Genomic DNA, 26,912 nt, shown 5'->3' on the forward strand with positions numbered 1-26,912 from the left:
ATAAATCAACATCTCATCTGCATTTCCTCTGACTATTTCATATGAAATTCACATAATTTTTCTTCCAGTTATTGGCTGTGGTATCCAAGGGCCTCCCACCCCACTGCCCCCATTTCCAGCTCAGAGAACAAACACAGCGACTATCACAGATATACAAGAACAAGCTCACGCACACCAATACAAAAGGTAACATTAATGCTTAAATGAAAAAGGTCCTCTCCAAATAATTCATTAAAATATTAAAAAAAATCATTTTTGAAAAAAAAAAAAAATCTATGATACCAAAAGATCTAATAAAGTAGTAAGGCACTCAAATCAGTATATACTGTAGTCTCTTGCATTATTATACTGAAAGGCATATGGCACCACGTCCAGTCTGCCATACTCTTCCCCATAGCTGTAGGTCGCTCTTCCAAAAAACAAAGACTCCAGAAACCTTGCTCTGCTGGCTTCAGTTTGCGTGCTGGGACGGGTCCCACCTCCTAGCAAGTCACTCAACCCCCAAGAGCTGAGGCGCGCTGTCTGCAGAGGCAAGGATGTGATTCATGGGAGACTTTTTGTTGTGCATCTCCAGCAAGTCTTGAATGAAACCTGAGGGCCTCTCGTGCTCGGAGCTACCCCGAGGTTCCTGGTCTTTTGCTGTCTGTTTCTGTGCACTCTTGGTGGGCTCCACGAGGCAGGTGCCGGCTCCTCGCCCGCTCGGCCTCTCCTCTCTGCAGGGGGATTCCTTGGCCGTGCCGGCCAGGGGCTCTTTTCGGCTTCCCACGAGGGATGGATGGCTACCGATGCCCCCCGCAGAGTCGCACTCGTTTTCAGAGATGGGGTTGGTGCCACTGTGGCTTGACTCATTTTCGCTGTCTTCTCCACACCTCGACTGGGTCTCCTCCTTGTCGCTCTCCTTCCCGTGGTTTCGGGCATTTTTGACTTTCTGGTGTATGCGCTGGTGACGAACCAGGCTGTGTTTCAGAGTGAAGGTCCGTTCACAGGTTTGACACTTGTACGGTCTCTCACCTAGAAAAGAATTAAAATACCAAGTCAGCCGTAAGGTCACAAACACACCTCCCTCTTGTTTCAAGCAACGTGAGATGCTCTACACTTTGGAAATTCAGTACCTATATCAAATATGGATGTTGCATTTATGCACGTTTTTCGCCTCTCTACTATCAAACTAGCTGATGGCATGCAAGCAGGAATACAGATAAATCCCTTGGGGCACAAATGAAAACCCAAAACTAAGCGTCTTGAGATTTCTACAAACTTGGTATGGCCCAGCACTAAGAAACGAGGAAGACCATAAGCCTCAAGTGCTCATTAGCGTCCCATCTAATTTAGTCAGCAACTTTTCTGGAAGAAGTTTGCAGTCGTCCTCTGGAGCTCAAAAGCCTTTGTGAAACCAGCCCACCATGGGGACTCCCTGCTGCAGGTCAGCCCCCGATACATGTGGAGAGAGAGGACTTGAGATGGAAGGACAAGGATACTGCCCAGGTAACTGCGGTCAACAGCGCTTAAAAACTGAACCGAACAGCACGAGAAAACATCTCCCTCTCTCTTAGATGCTGACAGACGGGCAAGCAAATTAATCACCAAAGGCAAAGAGAAGCTGTCAGGAAACACCCTTGCCACAACAGCCCCTCCTCTTTCTGTGAAGCAGAAGACAGTATCACCACGTTTCCAAATGGACACAGAGCAGCTGAAGGACCTAGAGTGGTCAGGCGTTCATGGGACACGGGAGGTGTCTTTTAGAGGTGATCAAAATTTACTGACAGAGTAAAAAAATGCCTGCCTTGGGATGTTATTTACAGAGCCAGTGGCGTTCCTCAGCCCACTGGTACTTTAGGACAGGAGTGACATGTGAAAACCCCTGAAAAACCTCTTCACACCCAGCCCAGAAATGCTACTCGGAGGACAGAATTCTTCCTCTTATTTTGCAACCTTAAGCTGCTGAGCAGCTGCAGGCATCTTCTGCTGTAATCAACAAGTAGTTTACTCCCATCTCAGAGCTGCTTTTTGTACCTGAAATGCTTGAACACTTTCCTAAGCACGAGCTCATCAGAAAACAAAGCAACCAGAGCCCCACAGACAAAATTCCCCCAAAGTCCCAACCACGTGCAGTGCCCCAAGGTGCTGCCTGCCCTGGGGAACTGAAGGTCCCACCCTGACCAGTTCGTTTTCTGTTTCCGATTGCACCTACTAAAGATTTTTCAGTGCTGCAGTTCCATCAAGACACCACCTTGTGCCAATGAGCATACAATGAACAAGACACTTGCGGCTCATTTCCCACTTGTAATAATGCTCGGGATCGTTAATAGAAACTTGAGGTGGCTGGCTGAAATGTGCAAGTAGGTCCTGCTGTCCCTGGGAAGCATGGCGCTGCTTAGAAACATTTCTCTCCAGAGCCCTGCTCGGGCATCTGCTATCAAGGGAGGCCACGGCTCCCTGGGAGCACTTTCGGCCGACAGCCTTTGCCCACCCAGCACGTGGCCGTGGCCAGTGCAGTGCCGTGGCCCACCCCGCACTTGGGCAGCCAGCACCAGAGCATCCCCCAGCTATTTGCTGGGAAGCAGCCTGCACTGGGAGAACGAAACGTTTCCAGCCCGAATGCCATTCAGTAGGCAGGCAGAGGTTTCTTGCACACTTCAGCGTGTCCCAAATGCTCCTCTCCTGAGTAACGGAATTCCAAAGCCTTGCAGTTATCTTTAAAAAGCCCCGTACATTAAAACTGAAGTATAAGCAATGTTACAACCTGACAGTACTTTGTCAATACGGTTGAACAAGTGGGAGGGAGAGAGGGAGGAAGAGAGTCAACCCACAGTATTGAGGCAAAATCCTCAGTTGAAAATGCGTTGATCTAACAGCAGGGATAGATGGTATTTATACTTGTTAAATTTGAAGAAAGCACTGTCCCAGGTTCCCGTTCACCACCTACTCTATGTTAAAACATCCTTCAGTGTCAAATAAAAAAGAATGGAAGAAAAACCATGCTGACAAGCCTTGTGTATCTCAGCATGCAGTGCAAACGCTTAAAGCACACTGTATGGGAATCTCCTCGGGCACACACCAGTGTGTCATTTGGAGGTGAAGCTCAGTACTTTAGAAACTAGAATCTCCTCAAGGCTTCTGAATTAGTATGAAAATAGGCACAAAGAATAGGACCCAGCCCCTGTTTCACTTACGGCTCGACTCACAATTTGAGTCCTCGATGCCGGAAGAAAACAGGTCAGTTTTGCACTTGAGAGGTCAATAGTCATGATTCAGAAGGGTAGTAAGTTTGGTTAAGGCACTAGTCTTTGGTGTAGTTTACTAAACATCACCATTGATTACAACACAAATATTTTGTTAATCACAAAGTTCTTGTCTTCACCAGAGAGCATCTTCAAAAGACACAAAATGTCAAAGGACAAACGGCACCAGTCTTCCCCCATCAGAGCAGTTCACTGACAGGTAAAATGCATCGTTAATAAGAATGCATTAACAAGGATGAATGATTAATTCACCTTTGAGCTGGCTCATGACTTCATCTCCTCTGCATGGTACTGCTGCAAACTCTGTATCGCATAAAGCGATCCTGCATATTTTAACTGCTGAGTCAAGTCACCGGATAAGCATTTTACTACCTGTGTTCCACCTGTGTCCCCCTGCCCAAGCCTGAATGAAGAGCAGGGCCCCCACTGTAGCTTCGCCTTTCACTTAAGCAGCAGGTCATGCAGATCACCAGCACGTTACCCGTACCAGGCTTAGATAATCAGACAAAACCAGGCTCTCCCTCTCTAAACTTTCACTCAGAGATGAAGTCTTATCATACACTGCCAGGTTTCTCCACTGCTCTTCAAAATACTGGGAAGAGGTCAAGTCACGCACATATGAGAAGAAGGGAGTCAGAAGCTGGACAGAACAACTGCATGGGGATCTCCATACATGTCCTCACTCCTAAACTCTGCAAACAAGCACGGGGGACAATGGTGTGGGAACTGAAGATAAGGCAGTGCTGACACTTCCTGCTCCCTCGACAGGCTTTGTATGCAGCATGGTAGGTTGGGGAAGAGAAGATACCTTGCAAATACCCACAGGACTAAAAGCAGTGTCTCCGACCTCAAGTGCTAGCAGCAATCGTGCACCTAGCGAGCAGATGCCTCAGTCTGGTGGCAGACCTGCTCATAATCTGTTCTGCTCTCAAGCCTCCTCTTACCTGTATGAGACCGCATATGTCGCGTCAAATCTTGCAGAGACCAGAAACGCTTGTTGCACACAGTACAGACTTTCTTTCTTTTGTCTGCTTTTGCAGTACTCTTAGCCCCATCAGTCTTTGGTTTTTTGTCATCACTGCTCTTCTCAGTGGACTTTCTCTCTGTGCCTTCCCCCTCAGAGATGCTTTCGCTCTCTTCATTCTCCTTTCCTGTTGCCTCACAGTCCACAGGAGACTCCACTACCTTCAAGTCCATCGGAGACTCTTCCTGCTCAAGACCAGAGTCCTGCATCGAGGGAGCTCCTGCATCATCCTGAATGCTTTTGCTTTCATCCTCACTGCTCCTTTCATCCTTTCTGTCCTCACGAGTGTGGGCCTTTTTGTGACGGCTAAGAGTGCCAGCAAACTTGAAGGTTTTGCCACAAATGTCACAGGCATGTTTCCTTTCAGTCTGAGAACTGCTGCCTGCACTCTGGTCACTCTCTGCCAGCTTGAAGTCCATTAATTTGCTGGCAAAATTGAGGTCAAGACTTTTATTACTTACAGAATCTTCCTCAGGGCCCTCTTCATATCCATCCGCTTTTTCTTCGGCATCCTCTTCTGCCAGAGGGGAGTCAGCCTTTTGCTCCTCCTTTGGGCCGCATGCACTCTCTGGTAGCTCTGTTATTTCCTCTGGCTGTTCCTTCTCGCAGGAGGTCAGGTCCAAGACTTCGTTTCCTGTAGCTAGTGTCTCCGCATCAGACTGGCTGTCTGCAAGCAAACAGAGAGAAACTTTCAGTGGGATGCTCTCTGCTAATTCTCAACTACCAGCGGTAAAGGCTGCACACAGTCCCACGAGCATTGCTTCTGATCAAGCATCCCAACATCTGTTTCTCTTATCTGTGACCCAGGCTAGTAACTTACTGAGAAGAGATCGAAACACCACAGAACCCAATTAACAAGATGATTAAAAATCTGTAACAAAATGCTTTCTTTTCCAAAATGCACTCATTTTCTTGAAGTCACTAATATAATCACTTTTACCAGAGAACGCAAAATGCTGAGATGTCAAAGAAGAGTTGAGATGGCTACTATTACAAATACACCATACCAGAGACATGTGTATGTACTATTTAGAATATTTCATGTACGAAATTCGGAGATAGACAGAAGTAATATACAACCACATATTAATGAGACTAACTTACAAACTACAAGTAGTGGGAAACACTTTTCAAAGGGAATGTAAAGGCCTCATGCAACCAACTGGGACAATTAAATGTTAACGGCTAATGCAGACAATAACACAGATGGTCAGTTAAAAAAGTGGGGTATACATCATGTAAGCAGAAGATGCAAACATTTGTCCACGTGTGGGTCTTTGACACACACTCTTTGTTACACCGACACCACCTGGAACCAAAAAAATAAAAGCCAAGATGCAGTAACAAGCAGCATCCTTCGTTGTTTCACACTTCCCATAACAAGAAGGCAAAACCCACCTAACACATCCACCTTAATGACCCCCTCTGCTTCCTTATCAGTTTGTAGCATTAACATTGCTGAGGACATAACATGTGTCGAAAAAAATAAACCAGATAAGGAGAACAAAGGGCTGGAGCTGTACCTCTTACAAGCTCTATACCAATAGTGTACGCGTAAATAGGAAATAAGCTTGACTGGATCTGGAAGCCAAAGCTAACGATGATGCACGGCATGTAACTGCATCCCCAGTGCCACTTGCCAGCAACTGTCTCAGGACAAGAACTTAGCAAGTTGTGCTTTCTGAAAGCTGAAACTTTCCTTGCTTTAAGTCCTCCCCCTCACCCCCTTCTTGTTAACAGCATGCAGCCAAGGCAGCACACAGCCTAACAGGCATTTCAGCATTCATCTGCAAGCCTGATAGCTGTTGAGTAACTACAGGGATTTAGAAACTCTAGTAGAGCTGTTTAAGTTCTCCATTTGACACAGTACAACATGTGCTTGTCTCCGAATTGCCTAGATTTCCTATTACAGGCTTGTTTCATAAGCAAGGAGTAATGACAGAAGATAAGAACATAGTTCTCAGGCACTTAGTAGTTCGGATGCAACATAACTTGCATTGACCCCATCTCCTTGCACAAATTATAATAAATGGCCATTAAACACATGTCAAAGATAAGCAGCATTTCCAATAATCGTGAACACTTAATAGAGCATAATCCTCGATACGCTTTTTCCTGGGAGGGTGGAAGGGGGAGAACTGACGGGTCAAAAAAAGTAATCTCACCTTTTAATCAAAACAGATCCGTTTACATAGACAGTGGATTAAATAAAGTTCATGGCTCATCTAATTATCTGCCCATTAAAACATGCAATGGAGCTATAATCTGTGTATAATGCTAGAGAATTTGAGGATGTGGGCACTGAAAACAAAGGTCACCTACAAGTGCTCTAAGAATCTGCATTTGAATTCTGTGTTTTGACTCATTGCTCATTTCTTGGCTATATTAAGGCACACACACACAAAAAGAAGAAAGCTATTACAAACAAAAAGAGGTAATTTTTAAAAATCAAGCTGAAATGCAGAGGCATGATAATTAAGGGGAAGCATTGCTCCGCAACCCGGAGAAATGGGAGCCAGGCACGTATGAGAAGCCAGGCCCATGCATGGTGCTCCTGGATGCAAGGCAGGTAGCCGAGTCTCACAGCTGCAGGCAAGAGAGTGAGCCCAGAAGCCAAACCCGGACTGTATCTACACGGGGTATATGTTTAAAAAGGAATCACAGTCATGGCTTCCTGCCTGCCGCCTTCTTCCACACACTGCATTTGGGGGCAGGACAAGCGCATCTGGTTCTCACTGGCGGCGTCTCACCTTGGCCAGAGAGTGCGGATGGAAGAAAGGATAAACGGCAACCGATGTGATGCCCCGCGGCTGCTGAAAGGGTCCTCGTCCTTCCCTGGACGCCCACTCCCACCCCAGCCCTTGCACAGCCCTAACATTCACATGGCCACGCAGTGACCAGGGCCTTTTTCACCAGGGCACGGGTTTATGTTGGACTGAAGTGACCCCCTAATCACCACTCCCTTTAGGCTAAGGGCAGGAGGGAACGGAAACAACAGGGAAGAGCAGTTTCCTCCCCAGCAGCCTTTGGTTGTCACCATCACGAAGACGTGTCTGTGGATGATGGACAAAGACAAAACCAGAGTGGCAAAGTGAGGCTGAGGAGCAAAGACCCTGAAGAGACACCAACAGAAATGGCTGCTGTACCCCTGACATTGGTGTTCATCCTCAGCAAAGTGGGGGTCACCTCCTGGCAGGCGTGAGCCACCCTGTCCCATTCCCAGCGAGGTCAGGAAACACTCCCCCGAGGGGACGTGCGTTAGGCTGAAGAAAGGACTGCAAGCAGAGCATGGATGGGCTTCATCAGGGAGCCGGGCAGGAAACCATGTGAGCTCTGTTAGGATGGAGAGGCGTGAAGAGCACGAAGAGACCGAGATAGAGAGAGCTCATTTTTTATCATACCCAGAGAGATGTTTTGTAACTCTTTGCTGACCAAAGAGAAGACAGAGGATGCAGAATAACTTTGTTTTTCAACAGGAAATATCAGGAGCAAAGTGAACGAGGGCAATATACACTGGTAGCACTCAAGAAAGCACAGACCAAAACCAGAACGTCTTAAAACTCTCAAATGCAAAAGTCACGACTTTTACGTTCAACATGTGTATATCACACATGGTTTTCCAATTCCCCCCTAATTTTCCCTAACTTTATCTTCTTCTGCGTCCAGTATTTCCAAAAATATATTCTTTTTCTTACAGTATACTCATCCTTCAATTAATCATATCCAAACTCTACCTCCTTTTTTGCTCTCCTCTGTGCCCTGGGCTCCTTCCTAGCTGCTATGCTGTTCTTGTGCTGCTGGCTCGCAATTACATTTTCCTGTGCAGGAGAGGTATGCTCCAAGGGATAGGTGGTCCGCACTTGTGGTAAGTGACGTTGCCTTACTAGCACAGGCAAACAGATGAGGTCAACATCAAGTAAAACAAACGTGAAGTTTAAACAACGTGCCTTCACGAAGGGCAAAGACCACTTCAGACATCAGGAGCACAGATGCACAGAGGTTTTCTCTCCTGAAGCCGGCCCGCCACCCCTGAATGAACACATTCAAAACGCCGGTAGGGACGTGGCCAGGCACATGCTGACACACGCACGTGCTTGGGTGAGCGCTCTTCCTTTTTACCTGCACAAACCAGACCTGACGTTTTCTTTGTCAAGAAGGAGTTTTGCAGGCCCCTTATGAAACTCCATGCATACCGTAAAGCGGCAGCTCGCAACGAGTCGAGCTGCTCTGTGGTTACCCCCAACCTGCGCGGTTGGTTTTGCAGCTGGTGAAAAAAGCGAGCTGCTTTGCACAAACCCCGGCTGTATGGGGATGGGTGAGAGTCAGCCCAGCTCCGCCGCACCTGAACTGGAAGAGCAGCAAGGGAGCCGTGGAGGTGTGTGGGAAACACCACAACCGTGACGACAACCACATTGGGTCCGGTGAGGGACTTCTCCCGCAGCGCAAAGGACGGCCGCAAGGGTATTCTCGCACTGGCAACCGCTCTGTCCGCTCCAGCAGAGGTTAGGCTTGGCCTATACTACTGTTTTTTCCCTGCTTACGTACCTATCTGCAGCAACAGAAAACCTTGCTGGCCATACAACTCCAGCAGGCTTGTATCTTACACAAGGAGGAGGATTTTGACCGAGCATTGAGATCTGGGCAAATATCCCTCCAACGACGCTGAGCCCCTCCTCAGATGGGTAATTCCCACTTCCAGAATTTTGCTGATTTACGGTGCAGAGCAGATGCCTGCATCCAGGTGGTGAGGAAGGCAAGGTGCATGGGAAAGGCCTGCCTTTTCTTTCACTCCTTCGCCATCTTTCACTTGCTAAGGTTGTAAAATGCTTTCCGGTCCGTTTGTGACCCCACAGATATTTATACTCGGCGAGTCAAGAGGACAAGGGCGGAGAGGTCTGCTTGCCAAGGCTCCCACCACTGCCACTTCTTCAGTAACTGTGGGAGCAGAACGGACAGGAACCGTGGGAACAGGGACAACCAGAGTCATCCCTCCAAAGCAAGGACAAGAAGGTGACAATATTTAATGATGTCAATTCTGACACCGGAGTCAAAGAACATGGGCAAGGTTAAGGGACAGAGTCTCGGAGACGAGCAGGGAGGTAAGGATGTATGGAGGAAGGCAACATGAAGCAACCACTGGTAGTTCAGCTGCTGCCTCATCAGCTCCTGGGAAAAAATGAACTTCTCAGGAGATATATTCATAAGCAAAACCTCAAGGACTCCATCTGAGAATCCAAAAACTTTTCCGCTTGCATGAAAGAAACCACGATATAGTTGTAGCCAAAGTAATTTTTCCTTAGAACTGTGGAAAGAAAAGACTGTTTTGCTGAAGTCTATTTACAATTCAAGTTGCAGTTTTCAGTCAGCCCAGCCAGAAGAGTCCGCTTAATCTTTTATAGGCGGCAAGAAAGAAAGAGAAAGAGGGGTAAACTGCTTTCCTATATACACAAACGAAATTATCAAGAGAGACTCTGAATGTGTAAAGTTTCAGATAAAAGAGCAGATACAGATCAAGGTGGGGAGGTTGCTGGTTTGATTCTGTTTTCCCGTGGTTTTCTTTTTTCCTGGAACTAAGGTGGAAGAGAGAGTAGAACTTGAGATGCTAAGGAGTTATTGGATAAAACAGGGTGTTGTAAGGGAAACTGTTTTGTGACTTTAAAGCAAGTGTTTATTGCCAAACGTTCCTGACGTCCCCAGAGAAGTGTTAGAAAACCCATCACCTAAGTAATTCTATAAACCAGAGCAGAGTGAGCACTGGAAATGGATGTTGTACAAGCAGCTGGCATTATCAGGCAGATGAACTGATGATTTACTATTTTCCCTACATTAACTGAAATAACCCCAGCTAGTCCTCTAGTATAGATGCAGCCACCACTAGGTGGTAGCAGCCTAGTAAATTTAGGGTTTTTTGAACCCACTCACAATGCTGCTTCTACTTCTACCCATGAACTGGAGAACATCTTTCCAACCTGTGGAGTCAACTTGCAAAATTTTCAGAGTTATCTTTGTCGATTTTTATTGTAAATACTCTAAACACTAAAACTTAGCCACCTTCATTACACCACGTGCACACACAAGTTAAATATTTAAGTAGCCCACAGGTGAGGGAGCTTCCGTATCTGCATGCCTTTTGAAATGAAAACATTTGAGATAGAAAAGGTCTATTTACAGTAAATGGAATGGAATATATTTGAGCAAAAAGGAGAAAACCAACTCTGGAAAAAATACTGTTTTGCCTTTTACACAAGGCACAATTCCACTCCCCCCTCCCCGCCAGCCCCGGACCTTCAAGAGAGCAGTTGAAACGACCAACACAAAGAAAGGTGTTCAGGACTATTTTTGACTGTACCCACCAAGTGGAAATGTTAACTGGAAGGAAGCAGGGGGGAGGGAACCCAGACTTTCAGTTTACACTGAATTCCACCGTTTAGCATAAAGGCAGTTTGACACAGAGTCGGTAATACAATCAGCAAGTTATACACCATCATCTCAGTATCTTCCGAGCAACAGCTCTAGCACTCAGGCCAACTTTATGGCTCTTCCATTTGCCATGCACCCCAGCAGCAAGCAACTCTTGCTTTACCCTGAGCTGTAGCTCTGGAGCAGCTGTTAAACTTTGCCTGACACTGAAAAAGCAGTTTCAAGCCCTTTGTCCTCTAGGAAATACCCACAAATGTAGTTCAGAGGTACAGACAGCTAGAACAGTTTGGAAAAACAAAAAGTCCCCCACTATACCCAGGGCTCACATGATTTCTGGAGAGATCACAGAGTGGCAGATATGTAGAGCAAAGATGAATTCTGCTAAACGCTAATCGGAAAATTCACTGCTGAGTATACTTACTTTGTAAATATTTGCCTAGTTAGCACAGAGCAATTGCATTCAACCCTCTCACATTAGGGGCACGGCTCTTTAAGAAAGGTGTCTTTCCTTAGCAAAGTCTCTTTCTGTATTATGTGACAGATAATCCCTTACTCCATTCCCATCCCACATCTCTCCTCCATCAACTGTATTTTGTTGCAAGACGGGAGCATTCGGAAAGCCCTAGGGAGACAAAGGCAAGGCTGCTTTAACATGATGAAACTGGGCAATTCATTAAGTTGCTCCGCAATTTTGTTGTATGCCTCTCTGCCGGTACAGGTCTCCCGTGGGCCGACTGCTGTGAGCCAGGCGAGATGTCCTCAGTTTGCTTCAGGTGCTTTAGTCAGACCATTCCCTTCCTCTCCATGCAATAAGGACACGCACAAGCCCCATCACTTACACAGCTTCCTCATCTCTGAATCCTATTCAAAACCACCATCCTGTTTTTTGTTTTGGTTTAAAACAAGACCAAAAGAAACCCTCTATAAACTTGTTCCCAGTGACACTCCATTGAATTGCACTTCCTGTCTTACACCTCATCTTAAAGCTTCACTTTGTTTATGGCTGACCAAACACCATCCAAGCATCTCCCTTCATTCCCTTTCCTTTCAGCATACAGTGAAACCTGGACGATTATTTGCTTCAAAGTACAGCCCTCACAAGGGCACTGCATGGGAGCCCCAAACATGCTACTCACCCAGCTTTTAAAACCAGCACAAAAAGAGAAACGACCCCATTTTAAACTGAGCCACAGTTTCAAATTGTTAATCTACTTCCATCGATTTTGAAATCCATTTTTCTTGGACAATGGAGGGAGACCACAAGTCCAAAGCTGTTGAATGATTTTGGATCATGATTAAACACCGCTTGGCGAAGCCAGTTATAAACACTAAGCTGTGCTATAAAGTGCATGTGGTAACTATAACAGTATAGGATCTGGGCTCCTTCTTTGCTGTCTCAAGCTGCTGTCTGAAGACACAAAACATTTGACAGCAAAGCCAATTTCAACAGCATCTATCCCCAGCGCCTCCCAGGAGATGCTGCCAATTCCACACCTCAGCTGCATCAATGTGCTCTTTTAGGGCCATACTGCCAGCCAGATCCGGGAACTGATCTCACAACTGCCAGTCCCTCCCCTTGCCCTTTTCATTTTTTTGGGCAGCTGGGTCAGCTACAGCTGTGGGGATGAACAGTTGGGAACAGGTCGAGCCAGTACAGCCAAGAAGTGCTTTGTGTTATCCAACCGTGGCCCAAGGCTCTGTCTGCCGGGGGCAGGTCGAACCACTCTGACCAGCCCAGCGCCAGCTGCGTGAGTGCAAAGAACAACATCTACGTTCCACCAAAGTCCTACCCATCTTACATGTTGTGCCAGCACTCATCCGAGTGGCTTTAGAAACACTTGCCTCCTCACCCTGTCGACTGGTTGAGCTGTGCTAGGATCCCTCTAATTGCAAAGAAAGTTTTCAATGGACCCAAGTAGGACGTTTTAGTTTCGCTCTGCCGTGAAGATCGTCGGAGGTGAGCACTTTCAGAGCCCTTTCTGCAGACTTTTGTTCTGCGAGGGGATCATGTTATAACATGAGTCTTCCTCTCTCACGCTGTAGCCATCTGTTGTCTGCATAGGCAGGATGAGCCCACGTGACACCCCAGATACCGTGCTACAGCCCTGTGAAGTTACGGGCTGTTAACATGGTAACAAGACAACTTAGTCTCTTCGTGATAGGCAAGATCAAATCACGTCGTAACATGTCTCCAGCGTGGCAGATTTTAATGCCAGACTAGTACCGAGACCTGTAGTACTGCATTTGAATCATTGCAAGGCAACGTGCCGTATTAAAAGAAGAAAGGATGAGAGAGCCTGGGAAGACAGCAGACTTTCCCAAACAAAACGGAGTTTGAAATGTAAGAGGAAAACCCTGTGCACGCTTTTGTGCAACCTGATCAGCAGCTACCCTGAGGTTGAGAGTAACAACTGATTCGTAATTTTAACTACCCTGACGCACAGAACCAACTTCTTGCTGCTTTTAGGTTTGTTACTTCAACAACTCTCCCGTGAAACCGCCTCAAAGTGACAGAAAGTGACCCTGTCTCTCCTGGAGGTGTGAATGCCTTACAGCAACGGCTCCCCTGTGCAAACACTTTCCAGGCAAGGCACATGTACCACCATCTGCTGAGCTTCTTTCTTGCATCCATCCCATTTGGTCAGCACACAAAACCCCCGAGTGCCTGTGCTCACCCTTGGTTTCACATCAGCTTGTCCTTTCTGCCTACATGCCACTCGCCTGCCTACAACAAAGCCTTGCATGATCTGACAATCAATCTCCTTCACTGCTAAATTCTCAAAACAGAGAGGGCAATATGAAGGCAGGGGAGCTTCAACGCAGACGAATGTAAGGTAAAACGCGTCTGGAAAAATAATTTAAAACATGCCTACGGGATGCTGAATGTGGTACTGGCAGGTACATTCAGGCAGACGGTCTCAGAGCCATCGCTGAGAGCTCTCTCCAGGATCACTGGTTTGGCCTGCAACAGCAGCCGAACTAAAGCCAAGGAACGCTGGGTACCATGAGGAAGGGTATTGAGCGCAAGACCAAGGGTGTCCCTTCGCTGCTGCATAAAGCCCTGGTGTACCCTTGTTTCAGGGGTGTGTGCCCTTCTGGTCTCCATGCCACAGGTAGGAGACAGTCGTGTTGCAGATGGCACACAGCAAACCCGATCCAAGCGATGGGGCAGCTGCCCTGCAAGGAGACACCAGAAAGGCTCAGGCTCCTCATTTTGAAGGAGAAGGGAGTGCTGTGATTGATGTTTACAAATCGTGAAGGCAGCTGAGAGGGCACACACAGAACTGCAATTCCCTGAAACTAGCAGGGGATCAGCTGAAAACAGATTAAAAAATAGTTCCTTACACAGCAGGTAGTGAACTTCTGGAGCTTGACACCAGATGAGACTGGAGGCAGACAGCATCAGCATGTTCAGAAAGCAACCGGAGAGACTTGCAGAGAGCAGGTCCATAAACAGGTAGTAAAGGGCGCAGGCAGGGATGTGCTCCCTAACACACAACCCTAATGCAGCAGTTGTGGATGCTGATAGAGCATTAAGAGGAACAGACCAGAGGAAGTGGCCGGGCCCACATGCTCACCCCAAATAGCACATCCTACCGCTGCCATCAGAGACACGAGTACTTGGCTGCATGTACCACTGCTCTAACGTGGCAGGGCACTCCTCGTGTCCTTACGCTTTGCTTGTCTGCAGCGTTCAGTCCAACCAAACACAACTTGGGCTTGCTATTCTGAACAGCCGGGAAAAACTGTATGTGACGCTGTGAGATGCAGCATCCTCTTCCTTAGACGGGGGAATAAGCACATTCCTCCTCAGTGGCAGTTGGCAACTCCAGGTTTGTACAAATTCTGTTAGATTTGGTAAAAAAAGACAACACATTTTGACAGGGGAAGGGCTTCTGGCCCGACCCAAGAAAAAAGTACGTCTATCTGTCCTTCTAATGTGTAATAAGAAACTTCTTTGGTTTTTTCCCTTTCCCCCTTTCCTGCTTGGTGACCAACTACAACATCCTGACTGCAAGCTCCTCCACAGCAGGCTCTGTCCTGAGATGTCTATCACCCGTGTGAATTTGACACAACTTCTATCAAAGCCACAGGGCATCTTTCCATTGACTTCAGTGGAATCAAACCCCGTATGTTGAATAAGCAATACATTACTTCCCCACAGGAGAAAGTTTTTCATGTCTGTAATTCATTTAAATGACTAGAACAAGGGAAGGGACTGAGCGCAGGAAGAGTTGAAGGAAAAGCCAGGATCACACAGTGCAATGAGGAAAGCGGTCCTGCAAGACATCATCGTGATGAAGAAAGAGATTGTGAGGATAGTTACTTGTATAAGGAGATCACTTCTTGTCACATTTTCCATCTCACACCCAAAACCTCTGATCTCACACACAGACACACACCCCCGCTTCCCCCTCCCCCAGCCAGCAGCCTCTTTGATACAACATTGTGGGTATGTCTCGCACTTTAATCTTCTGCAAGTTGGTTCTGTTCTAATTAGCATCGCAACCCGTACAAGGGATTCCCCACATCTTGCAGACATCTCAGGTGCTGTTTCTTTCTCTTAATTTTCTTCCAGTGTCAACACAACTCTTTAGAAGCATCACGGCACTGCTTTTTGTAGGCTTTCAAGTCACTCTTTTTAGATGCCTGCTAAGTCAACCATAAATTTATGGTTACGAATACTACCACTTTCTGCACTTTTATTTGGCTTCATTCACAATGCAAATACAAAATAGAACTTCAAAGTTGAGCAGAAATCCTTTTGCTTCATGATAGCCCAATTCCTTTCCACATTTCTTCTCAAGCATGCAATGACAGGATTAGCTGGGGATTAATTACTTGAAACTCAACCTGCATCTCAGGTCACAATTTTCTCATATTTTCAACCTTTAAAACTTTCGTATCAACCAAATATTTGTCATACAGACCAATACTTACAACAGATAAGATATTCTTTTTTCCCACTCAAGCGTCCTAGTTGGAGGTCTCAAAATCCAAAAAAAAATCACGTTTACTGTGCAAACTCCAATACTGCCACCTCAACTTACAGTCCTATTCCCAAATGGAAACCAGACTCCTTTCCAAAAATGTCACCTTTAAAGGCACAAAAAAGATCATTCAAAAAAGCAGGATTCTCTGCTTTCTGTATCGTCCCTTAAAGGCAACTGCTCTTCTGACAAAATATACTTGCTCAGTTTAAGTGTAATGTGATTTGATTTTTTATTAACTTTTTCCATAAGAATGGTCATGGCCTGGTTCACAATACGTCTGTGCCTCCACATTGACTCAGAACTGGCTGTAAAATCTCGTTACTAGCACAAGCGGGACTAGTCTAGGCTGGACACTTCATGGAAGCCAACCATTTGAAGGGAGTCTTTTTCAATAAAAAGGGTCATCTAAATAATCGCAGCTTGTAAGAAGATCATTCCTTAATTAAGGTATCTCCTACCACTGTTGTCCTAGTGGAAATACATTACCGCCACGGTAAGGAAAAATGTTGCGAAGTAGGGATGTTTACAATTTCACTTCGACTTAAGTCATAAAAGCAAAGAATAAAAATGCTTTCAGTCCTTTTTTTTATGACTTGTGTCCTCCAATCAACAGGAAACATGCAGGTTCATGGGCTAGGTGTAACTGTATTCTATTTATTTATGACTTTATTTTGTTTCTAGATTTTTTCTTGTCCAGTTCACCCCTGTTGTAACACCAAAGCAAAACAAAAACAAAAATAACCCTCCTCTGCCATCGAATCTTGCCTTCTATAAAAAATAATCTTGGGCCAAATAAGATCTGGCAGTATCACTCTGAAAATATCCTCAAGTGATTCTTTGCAAACAGATTTAGGTTATCTATAACAAACTAATGGCCAAAAAAGACCATTATTTTAATTTTGTACTGAACCTAGTCTGATGCACATGCCATAAAAGGAGCAAAATTAACTGCACCACCTGCAGGGGCACATCTTACTTGCTGCTTTGAGAATGAAAAAAGTCAAGAACAGGAGAGAAGAGCAAAAAAGAAAGGCAAACCAAGTTGAACGTAGAGGAGTAAATTAAACAATAAAGACATCAAGAGAAAGAAAGTATTAAAAGTGAGTGTTCAAGCATGTTCAAACAAAGCACATGTACTGTGTTAAACACTGTATAAAACCAAGCTATGCCAAATTCCCAGTGCCCCACTTGTGAGCTTTGCATTAAAATAAAAACTGGCGAGGAAGGTGTATGCTTCTTCAGGGAAATGCTTTTGAATTAAAAAACACACAGTGGTGTTGAGGTAAGAATAAGCAGGGTGGAAACTTTCATGAGAGAGACTTTTGGTTGTGTGAGGGATGTGGGTTACTGGTAGCATGTGCATTTTTGCACTTTCACAAAAGGTAAATATGATCTTCACACTGCATGGAAGGATTCTGCCATGTCAAAATTTCATTGAACACAAAAGACATACTTGCAAAAATCTTATCATGTCTGTACAAACACAGTAGTTTAAAACTGGTAGTGTATAGATTCTACTTAAATGCTCAAAAATATTTACCTTTTCCTCAATCACGCTCACTCATTATTAGCTTAGACCACTCACACAAATTACTCCAATAAGAACTTCCCTACAAACGGATGGAGAAGAGGTAGCTGCCACTGTTTAGCTCAAATGACTGCCCTGTTTTTTTGATAGCAGCGTACGACAGAGATCCAGGAGCACGGACTAGCTCGCCTGCAGTCATTCCCTGTGGAGCAGATAGATACCCAACACATGCGGTTTGGAAGCAGATCACCAGGACTCTCATGTATCCCATTCGTATCAGCCCTTTGGCCCCTTCTCTCTCCAGGTCGGGGAGCAGCCATCAAATCCACACAATAAAGTTCCCCCTTTCCCTTTACAGCAAGATTAGTGAACAGAATTTGTTCTTAACTCCTTTTAAAAAACAGAGCGATCTAACAAGTCACTGCCTGTGCAATAGGTGAGGACAGAAACGGTGCGTTGCACTACGACACTGCAGATGTCTCCGTCAGAAAACCAACTCGCCCACCCAGAACACAAACCCAACAAACTGCTGTATGTATCATGCCGCTGCCAAACTCCTCCCATGCAACCAGCACCTGACACTCACCACAAAAACACACGGCTTGCTCCACCTGAATGCATCTTAGTGCTTGCGTTGGCACCACCTCCCTGGCCTAAATCTCCTCTGTCTTCCTAGCTTACCTTTCCCTCTCTCCTCCAGTAAGCTTCATCTACACTGCTGCCACAGGGGAGCTGCTGCAAACCCTCAGTTTAGAAACAAAGCGCGAGTGTCACCTGAAAGGAGATGCCCCAAGGCCAGTCAGAGCTTGCTGTGGGGTGGTCCTCCAGCAACAAGTCTCCCTCAACACTGCTATGATGGTGATTAGAAAAGAGGTTAGTATTATCATTGCCAGAGTGCACCAACCTGAACTCATTATTGCCACTGCTGCAGAATCACCAAAAATCTTGTACCTGGGGATCCAGACCTGCTACAGCCACAGCTGCTTGCCTTTCCCTGTAGGGGAAGCACAGGCTTTCTGAAAGGATGGTGTCTCCTTCCAAGCCCAGTGGTGGTAGGGGAGACAAGTTTTACCAGTACAACTCATGGCCGAGTGCATTTTCCTGTCTTCATTAAGGGTTTACACCAGTGCTGCTACCTTGGAAGTCTGCCATCAATAAGCAGGTCAAACCCCTTAGTCTGGGAAAGGCCTCTCCATTGTTTTCTGTCTCATGAACAGTTCTTCAGTAACTATATATTTTTTTTGGAGAGCAGGGTGTTAGAAAACAATTGATACGAATAAAGAGCTCTCCTCCACCGTTGAAAGTAAACTGTATGCTTAATAAGATGAAATAATTTGGTCTCTGTGGGCCAGAAAACAATAGCCCCACTGTTGCACTGATACCTTGCAAGTTATGTCCTCGCGTCACCCAAAGCAAACTGTAATAGGGACTGCTCCACAGCTCAGATTCCCTTTAGACCTCTTAGCTAACCTCTTCTACCTCTTCAGGTTTCCCTCTTTAGCACAAAGATGAATCAGTTGCTTCATGAAAACTCAATTCCATCAAAAAATACAAAGCTATCTTATCTCTTACGAGGCTGTACTCAATTCTCCAAAGCTTCTTACAAATATCCTTACCTTTCACTCTTTAACACCAGGTGCTGAGATTGGATAATGAAGAAAAAAATATCAATAACTGACTGACTTAAAAGGCAGCAACAGCAAGTAGAGCTTTGTCCTCTCTCTCTCCAAGCAGGATGAGAATCTACTAATTACTTTATTACAGTGTGGGTGGAAAAAAGAGTTAAACTTCAAATCAGCACAGCATTCAACACAGTATTTCCTTTATAGCAAAGAATGAAAAATAACCCCAAACCTAGAGTAAATCTCCCTCCCCAATTCCTCCTTTTGTTTATACCAGGTTTGAGGTTACTTACACAGTGGCATAATATTAAAGTTTCCACACACATCTCCACGCCTTAGGGCATAAGCCCACCTTTAGTTGTCTAGCACTGAGAAGAAACACTTCCTAGAGGCAAGCAACTACATAATGCTCAGGATGATGTTTCTTGCATCCTCCTTCTTTGATCTGTCAAATAAAAGCCACTGCAAGAAAAAAAATGCTAAACACTATATTATTTTATTTTCCTGCCACAATTCTATACATATTTGCTCTCATTTTTATGGATCTTTTTATCATTACTGATGCAGACAAACGGCCACCGGAAGCAGCCAAACAAACCATGTAAGGTACAATGAAATATTCAGCAACACACGTTCACCTTCAAGGTAAGACAACAGTAACGGAACACCTGCAACCAGAGTCTTTTCCCAGGTATGCTGTTATGCCACTGAAGTCAAATAGGTTTTAGCAGTTTAATTTGCCCCCTTGATACTCAAAGGCACAGAGATTATTCCATTACTGAAAAATTTACCACCAGCACTACACAACAGCAACGGCCAGGGATTTGCAAAATAACAAAGAATACCATTCAGGCATCAGAGAGAGGACAAGAAAGGAAGATTCCTCCATGGAGGAACATCCTTTCCTTTCATGAGGAACATCCTCGGGGGCTACAATCCACTGTGAGCACAAGGCGCTCTTACCTGTGTGAGTGAGCATGTGCCGCTGCAGGGAATTTGCCCATGGAAAGACTCGAGGACAGTAAGGACAGGGGACGTTTTGCAGGCAGTCTGAGTAAGCGTTCCTCTTCCCTCTCAGCAGCTTATCTTCGGCAGTTTCCTTCTCATCCTCACTTGTTCCATTTCTGCCGCTTTCTTCCTTGAAATTGTCAGTGGACTGCAGAAACGGGCTAAATTTATTAGTGTCTGTGGTAGCCAGCATCTTCTCTATACTGGCAAACTCCCCACTTGACTCCAGATCCACACCACTGCTAAGTTTAGGCTTATTTTTCGTTCCTTTCTTTCTACCTCTTTTCTTAGTCAACCCAACATCGGCAATGGGAGACTGCTCCGGATCACACGCCTGAGTCAGGTCACTGGGCAGGCTGGAGTCCCTCTGAACAGCGGTCACGATTGTCACTTTTGCTTTGGCGTTCCCTGATTTGTCACACCCAGTGGAGCTGCCCACTGCCTTGGGACTGGCGTCTGCAGCCTCCGTTTTGAGCAAAGCGGGAGCAGAAGACACAGATGAAATGATCTGTGCGATGGAAGCCAACGGTGGCAGATCTTTAGTTACTGGAGGCTTTGGCAAGAGAGGTGGCGGTGGTGGTTTAGGCCTCAAGGGTCTCAGCAAGGCAGAATTGCCAAGGAGAGCCGGGGAAATGATCGGGACAGTCAAATGCAACGAACCTTTCAGTGGCTGGGGATGTCTGACAGCCCTGTTTTTCTCTGAGTTCCCATTGGCACCAAAAACCAAAGGACACTGCAGACAGTTATAGGTTTTATCACTGTTCCCAGAAGCAGCCAACTCTTGATTCCTGGCTTCACATGGGATATCATCTTTATCCTTCTTCAGGGCTTTGGGGATGGACAGGTCGATGGGCTCCATGGAACAGTCGTAGAGGGACAGGGGAGAAGAACCAAATAGGTTCTCCTGCTTCACTTGCACAGCACTCAGGTTTTTGTTCTTCTGAGAGAAATCCAATGGCTCGTCAAAATCCATCGGGAAGTTGCCCGTAGGTTCAAGTTTGATGGGAACGTGAGACGATGTCCCAAGCAAGAAGCCATTTTGTGTCTCCAGGAAAGGCGTCATGGACTTGTGGTCCATATAAGTGCTGTCTTCCAATAAAGTAGGGTCCGTCTGGCTTTCCTGGGCACTGCAGTCCACCGCTAAGATGTAATTCTCAATCTCCCTTTCTTGCACATGCAAGTGCTGCTTGAGGATATGGTGAATGCAATTTCTCTTGGCCGAAAAGGCTGTGCCACATTCCTTGCACTCAAATGGCTTCTTCTTCTGGCAGCCGCTGTGTGTCCTCATGTGAATGCGGAGGGCCCGGTAATGCTTCAGGTCCTCGCCACACAGTTTGCACACAGTGTCTGGGGAGCAGAAAGCATCCACCATCTCTGCGGCATTGCTGGTGACATATTCAATGTTCTTCTCTATATCCTTCCTGGTCACTTTGAGGTGCTTCTTTCGCAGGTGCCTCTCGCAATTGGCTTTCACTGTGAACGGGTAGTGGCAGATTTTACAGATGTAAGGCCTCTCCCCGCTGTGTGTCCGCAGGTGCCGGATCAGCGCTGCCTTGTCAGCTGCAATGTAGTCACAGATGTTGCACTGGTATGGGGAAATACCCAAGTGAGAACGGATGTGAGCTCTCAGGACACCAGAGAAGGCAAACACTTGGTCACAGAAACGGCAGGGGTATAAAACTTTCCTCATGGTTGGGGCTTTCTTGTTCGCTGCCCCTGCGATGATGGCTTTGAGGTCCCCTTCTGTCACCTCTTGCTTGATCTTGGCTTCCATGCTCAGAGGCAGGAAAGCTTCGATGATGCTGTCCTGCTCCAGTTGTGTCTTCATCTCGTGCTGAGTTAAAGGCTCTACTTTGGGCTGGAGGAGCAACTGCGAGGAAGGACTCGATTTGGCTCCTGGCTGGGGGAGGTGAGAGTTGGAGGAGGACTCCACCGAGTTCTTGATCAGCCTCAGAGGGGGAGGTGGGAGGCTTGGGCTGATGCAGCCAGGGGAGGCTTGCTGGGCACTGATAAGAGGAGGAGGTGTAGAGGTTGCGACAACTGTTCGGGGCGTTACCAAAGGCTTTGGCTTCAGTGGCGGCATATGCTTGAAAATGGACTGCACAGGGACAGAAGGTGCCTTAGAAAGTGGAGGAAGACTGATTTGAGGAGGAGCGGAAGAAGCCATCTTCAAGATCTGCTGAATGTCTGCCAGCTCAATGGCAGATTCATTGGAGATGGGTTTTACCACAATACTGCTGTCAGGCTGGATGATAAAACCCTTCTGGAAAGGCTGCAGCGAGAGGAGCTTTATGTTCTCTTTTGTAGGGGGAAGGACTGAAAATGACCCTCCCATAGAGGCAGCGTCCAGAGGAGAGAGGCTGAGCAGACCAGTGCTGCCGGGTTCCTGAGGTAGGTTACTCTTCAGTGCTCTGAGCTGCATTTCTTGGACCTCATCTTGTGTATTGTCCTCCTGCTTGACAGGCTTGATGTCTTTGGTGTACTGTAGGCCCAAGGATGCCATGAAGGCTTTCTGGTCTGGGTTCTCACTGGGTGGGGTCGTGGACTGTGGCTTGTGCTTGTCTTTTCCCTGATCCACCACGTGAGTTTCTTTGTGCAGTTTGAGCGCCGAAAGCATGGGGAATGCCTTGTTACACGTCTCGCAAATAAATCGGTGGAAGTCACTGATGCACCTTCGCAAATTCGTTTCACACCAGACCTGCAAGACATGCAAAAATATTTAGACATCTCTAATTGGAAAGGCATCACATGCTGCTGCAAAAACAAACAGCTCACTCTCTCTTCCACTGCCCAAGTTAAGAAGTTTAGAGCAGCGACCACCTACCTGGCATAGAGATATTCCTGCTCCACAGGCTTTAGTCACCTAAGTGGTATATCTAAGTTAGCGGCTGATTCTCAAAAAGTTACCTTCTATAAAGGTAAACTCCTTTAGAGGGCTACTGAGACTCTCAAAATACTTTTCCGTGCTGAACTTCCCTTACAGAAACCTCTCTGACTTCACTGATAGGACCGGAGCCTTGGTAGACTATACAGCGAACTTCAATAAGCTGGGCAGGAAGACTACCTCCTTTAGCTTTACTACCACAAAGAAACTAGGAGGAGAGGAGAAAAAACAAAATGGCATCCAAGAAATCAAAATAACATAAACCAATCAAAATAATAACCCCCAAAAGCAGATCAATAAAATACAGAGCCCAAAGTGGAAAGGCTTTTGGTTAGTGAAATCTGAATACATCTGTTTTCCCAAGTAAAATACTAACCTCACAAATGTCCCTGAAAATGATCATGAATCCAAAAGCTGTATTTAAATGCTACCCAGATAGCTCACATGTTGCAAAGGTTCCACATCAAAGGAGAGCACAAGTGATAAATTAAATAGAGAGCTGGGTTGTTTAGAAAGCTCTCTCTTCTGACTGTAACTTTTACAACAAAACCTAGAAGAGCTGGAAATCAATGCTTTAATCCAATGAGAATACGAAAAGTGCAGATACTGAGTAAGCACGGTCCTGATGAATTGTTGATTTATTTCTATGTTTGTTTTTTTTTTTAAATCGATAGCAGCTTCATCAAGGCCCAAACCAACTAAGGCAAGCAAGGTTCGACAGAGGGAGGAATAATACCATCCAATAGAAAACTTTATGGCTCTCAGAAAAATATTTACAGACTACCTCTCTGCTTTTCCCCAGTCAGTTACCCTCAAAGGTGCAAAATCTTCAGAACTCACGTAAGGAATGTAGTAGAAAGGTATTTGGGAGTGTTTTGTGAAGAAGTCACGGAGGATGTCACCATTTAGTAAGTAAGGTGACTTCCCACAGTATTTCATGATAAAATCTTTCACACCACAACTGCATCCTTGTTACAGGTAAATTAAAAAAAATAATGCCTTGTTTACCATGTGTCCTCCCTATTGATTTTAGATGTGTGATGATTTGGGGAAGGTGAGAACTAATGGGCAGGCCGAAAGGGACAAAGATCTAATACCCCCTAAGTTTTCCTTTAAAATATTTTTATAGATCTTTACACCAATAGTTGTCTACTGGAACACTGAAAAAAACCCACAAACCCACGATTAAGTATTTTTTAGATGAAAAACAAAAAAAAAAAAAGGCAGGAAATGTCTAAAGCCTACACAGACAGCAGCAATGTGCTTTCCACAAAATATTCTACACCTAATCTCTGCCTCATCAAGGACGAATCTTCCAATGAATTCAGAAGGCACTTCATCAGTTGGTACCTTCAGCTATGAAGAACAGAGCGTACCTGAGAAATGCGGGGGAACTTCCTACAGGAGAAGTCCGTGAATCCCAAGTCGTGGAAGCCTGCCGGAATCGAAGGGTTGTTCTGAATGAAAGGCTTTCCCATGGGATCTCTGGGAAGCTGCTTGTGGATAACTGCATTATGGCGCAGTAAGCCCCGATGAGTACGAAAGGTAATACAACAGATGTCACACCTGGAAAGAAAAGGAATAAAACAGAAATGACTTACTGACTGCTGCAAGCTTAAGTACTACATTCTCCTCGCATTAGGCCAGCCTCCTTCCTCTCGCCTCATGATACCAAGAACCTGCTAAACGCAAAACGAAGCCACAGCGTGTCAAAACCCCATCACCACAGAAAGGCCATTTCAATCACAGTCACTTTCTACCAATTTCTGACTATTAAGTTCACTGGAAGTTCAAAGAATAAAGAATATAGTGCATGAGAACTGAGCGTCACACGTGGGCCGACAGCAAAGTGACAGCTGAGACCACAGCCTTCTGACAACCTTCCCATAGCCCTACATAAAACATTTCAATGGCTTTACACTGTTTCATTTTTACTAAAAAGTACTACTAAAATAAGACATTTAAAAAAAAATCAGTGACAAAGAGAGGCTAAATCAGACCTAAGTAGCAAGCAGCTGCAAATGTATAAATACCACCTTTTTTAACTACTGCTTAAAATGTACTACTGCACACCACTCAAATACCCGTGTATCAATTTTCTGTGCACTGCCTTTCCTTAAACTTTCACTATTTTTCTCAAAGCTGTTATGAGAAATATACTGTTTTAAAAGAAAAACTAGTGCTCCTTGAAGGGAATGAAGCTCAGAGGAGGAAGACCTGAAATGGGTTCAACTCTTCTGACACTAATACATCCCCTTGGCAGCCAAGCGTGCCCCAAAGAAGAATGCAGAAGCAACATCTTTTCCTACCCACACCTCATTGCTATGATTTCTTGTTTTTCTTAAGTTCTCAAATCACAAATTCAGCTAAACAAAAGTTTCTCACATTAAGTACACTGGCATTAAACAGTCAAAGGTATTGGAAATGCAGCTGTGCTGCAGGCAGTAAGGACTACGCAGCAACATTTGGCCAACATGTCAACAAAAAAGCCTTTTAAATATCTGTGATTTGAGCTCTGCAGCATGACAGGTCACGTCCACTCTGCATTCAACAAGTGACACGCAGTTTCACTCAACGCGATTCCTTGTGGTTACAGCTCCGGCTCGCAACCAAAACAGGAGTTTTACAGAAGCAAACACCTGTGAATGTGAGGTAGTCAGATTTTGTCAGTGAGGATACTATATGCTCTAGGAGTTCTTCACATCTTCTCCTGTCTTAGTTCTCCCCATACTGTCTTCACTCTCCACACCAAGGAAAAGGACATGTGCCTACTCATTAAAAAAACATCCTGCAATTAGAAATGACTTCTGAGAAATTCCTGAAACCACTCCCTCCCTGTCCTGTCCCTAACAAACTCCCATTGTTGTTCTTTTTATCACTACATAAACTTCCACAGACTTTTTTTATTCCCTGAAAACGAAGAGATAACCAAGTCACCCACAAAGCAATTGGACTCATAGTCTCTGAGTGGTGAAAGAAACAAGTGTGAAGTATATGTAACACGGCCTTTGTTATCACGGTACCCAGAAGGCTGGGACATAAATATTATGCACTGGAGGTTTAATCTATTTTATCTCCCCTGTCAATTCACTTGCATCCTACCTTTATAATATTGCCAGCATAGTCCCTGCATTCCATTAAATACCGAACTGATGCCATTTACAAAGCAAATGTTTACTTATAGAGGTCTGCTAAATATGACAACAGTCTCTGGTGGGGGGCAAGGGATGCCAACACGTAGCACTCCTCCAGCGTCAGGATCTACAGCTCTCCTCCAGCTCACTTGGCAGCACCTATACCGTCAGGCAAAGCTTTCATCTTCAGCAAAACCAAAAACACACAACCACCAAAACCGCTGGTGGAAGAAGGGCATTAAAGTGTTGGAGCAGTCACCCGAAGAACTTGCTGGCTACTGAAATTCTCTTTCAGAGGTGATGAAAATGCCTCGCATGAAAGCAAGCAGTGCTTCTGGCATGCTCCTCCTGGTACCTCAACGTATGGACAACGAGGGCTTGCAAGCAATGCTCCTGCACCACTGAGAGTGTCGCCAGTGCTCTGTGGGGCCAGCTGTTCTGCAGAGGGATGCAGACCCTCATCTTGGGGTGTCTTGAGGCAGCTCTGGGGTCCCCGTTGTGCCTGGTGTTCCCTGGATAAGCAACCCAGTGAAGCAGCTGTATGCCCTCGTGCGTGATGGGGCACGCACTCTACCATTGATGGGACAACAGAGCTACTGGGAGGGCTGGTGCCTGCCATGGTACCCCCAGGATTTGGGCTGAGCAGGAGCCAGCGCTCCTGGGCAAGGAGCCAGCCATCCCCTCAGCAAGGAGGTGTGCTTCATCCATCTTACACTGCCTCACCTCCATCGGCTGTGCAACACGCTGATTTTAAGCGCTGGTTTATTTAGGGCTCCCATCAAAAGCTGCACTTGAGAGTAAATATTTCAGAGCAGACACCCGTGTGAAAGTCCTTCGCAGTACACCTGTATCAACTACTATGCCTCAGGACAGTAAAAATTTGCAATTTAAAATGGTGTTTTCCATGCAAAGGGAACCACCTCCCCTCCCCCAAAACAAAAATAATGTATCTTGAAAAAGAAAGATGTACTGTCTCTCTTGTATAATGCATACAATAAAATGCCCCTCTCTATTTTTCCTCCTTAGTCTTCTATTTTCCTTGCTGTGAGTGAAGAA

At 45.7% G+C, this 26,912-nt stretch overlaps 1 protein-coding gene across 5 annotated transcripts in view; it reads right to left on the minus strand.

The window, feature by feature from the left end:
* Positions 1-229: 229 nt before the first annotated feature.
* RREB1 (ras responsive element binding protein 1) overlaps positions 230-26,912 on the minus strand; it is a 123,396-nt gene continuing 96,713 nt past the window's right edge. For 4 of the 5 annotated variants that reach the window (XM_074576000.1, XM_074576002.1, XM_074576001.1 and 1 more), the window contains exons 8-11: positions 24,099-24,288; positions 19,794-22,536; positions 4,187-4,933; positions 230-1,011 (exon numbers count right to left, since the gene is read on the minus strand). In XM_074576000.1, coding sequence (XP_074432101.1) covers positions 491-1,011; positions 4,187-4,933; positions 19,794-22,536; positions 24,099-24,288 — 4,201 coding nt within the window. In that variant the 3' untranslated portion in view covers positions 230-490. The remainder of the gene's footprint in view (positions 1,012-4,186; positions 4,934-19,793; positions 22,537-24,098; positions 24,289-26,912) is intronic. The other variant, XM_074576004.1, reaches the window with a different exon arrangement.

This window comes from Larus michahellis, chromosome 2 (genome assembly GCF_964199755.1).
Source record: "Larus michahellis chromosome 2, bLarMic1.1, whole genome shotgun sequence".
Classification (NCBI taxonomy): Eukaryota; Metazoa; Chordata; class Aves; order Charadriiformes; family Laridae; genus Larus; species Larus michahellis.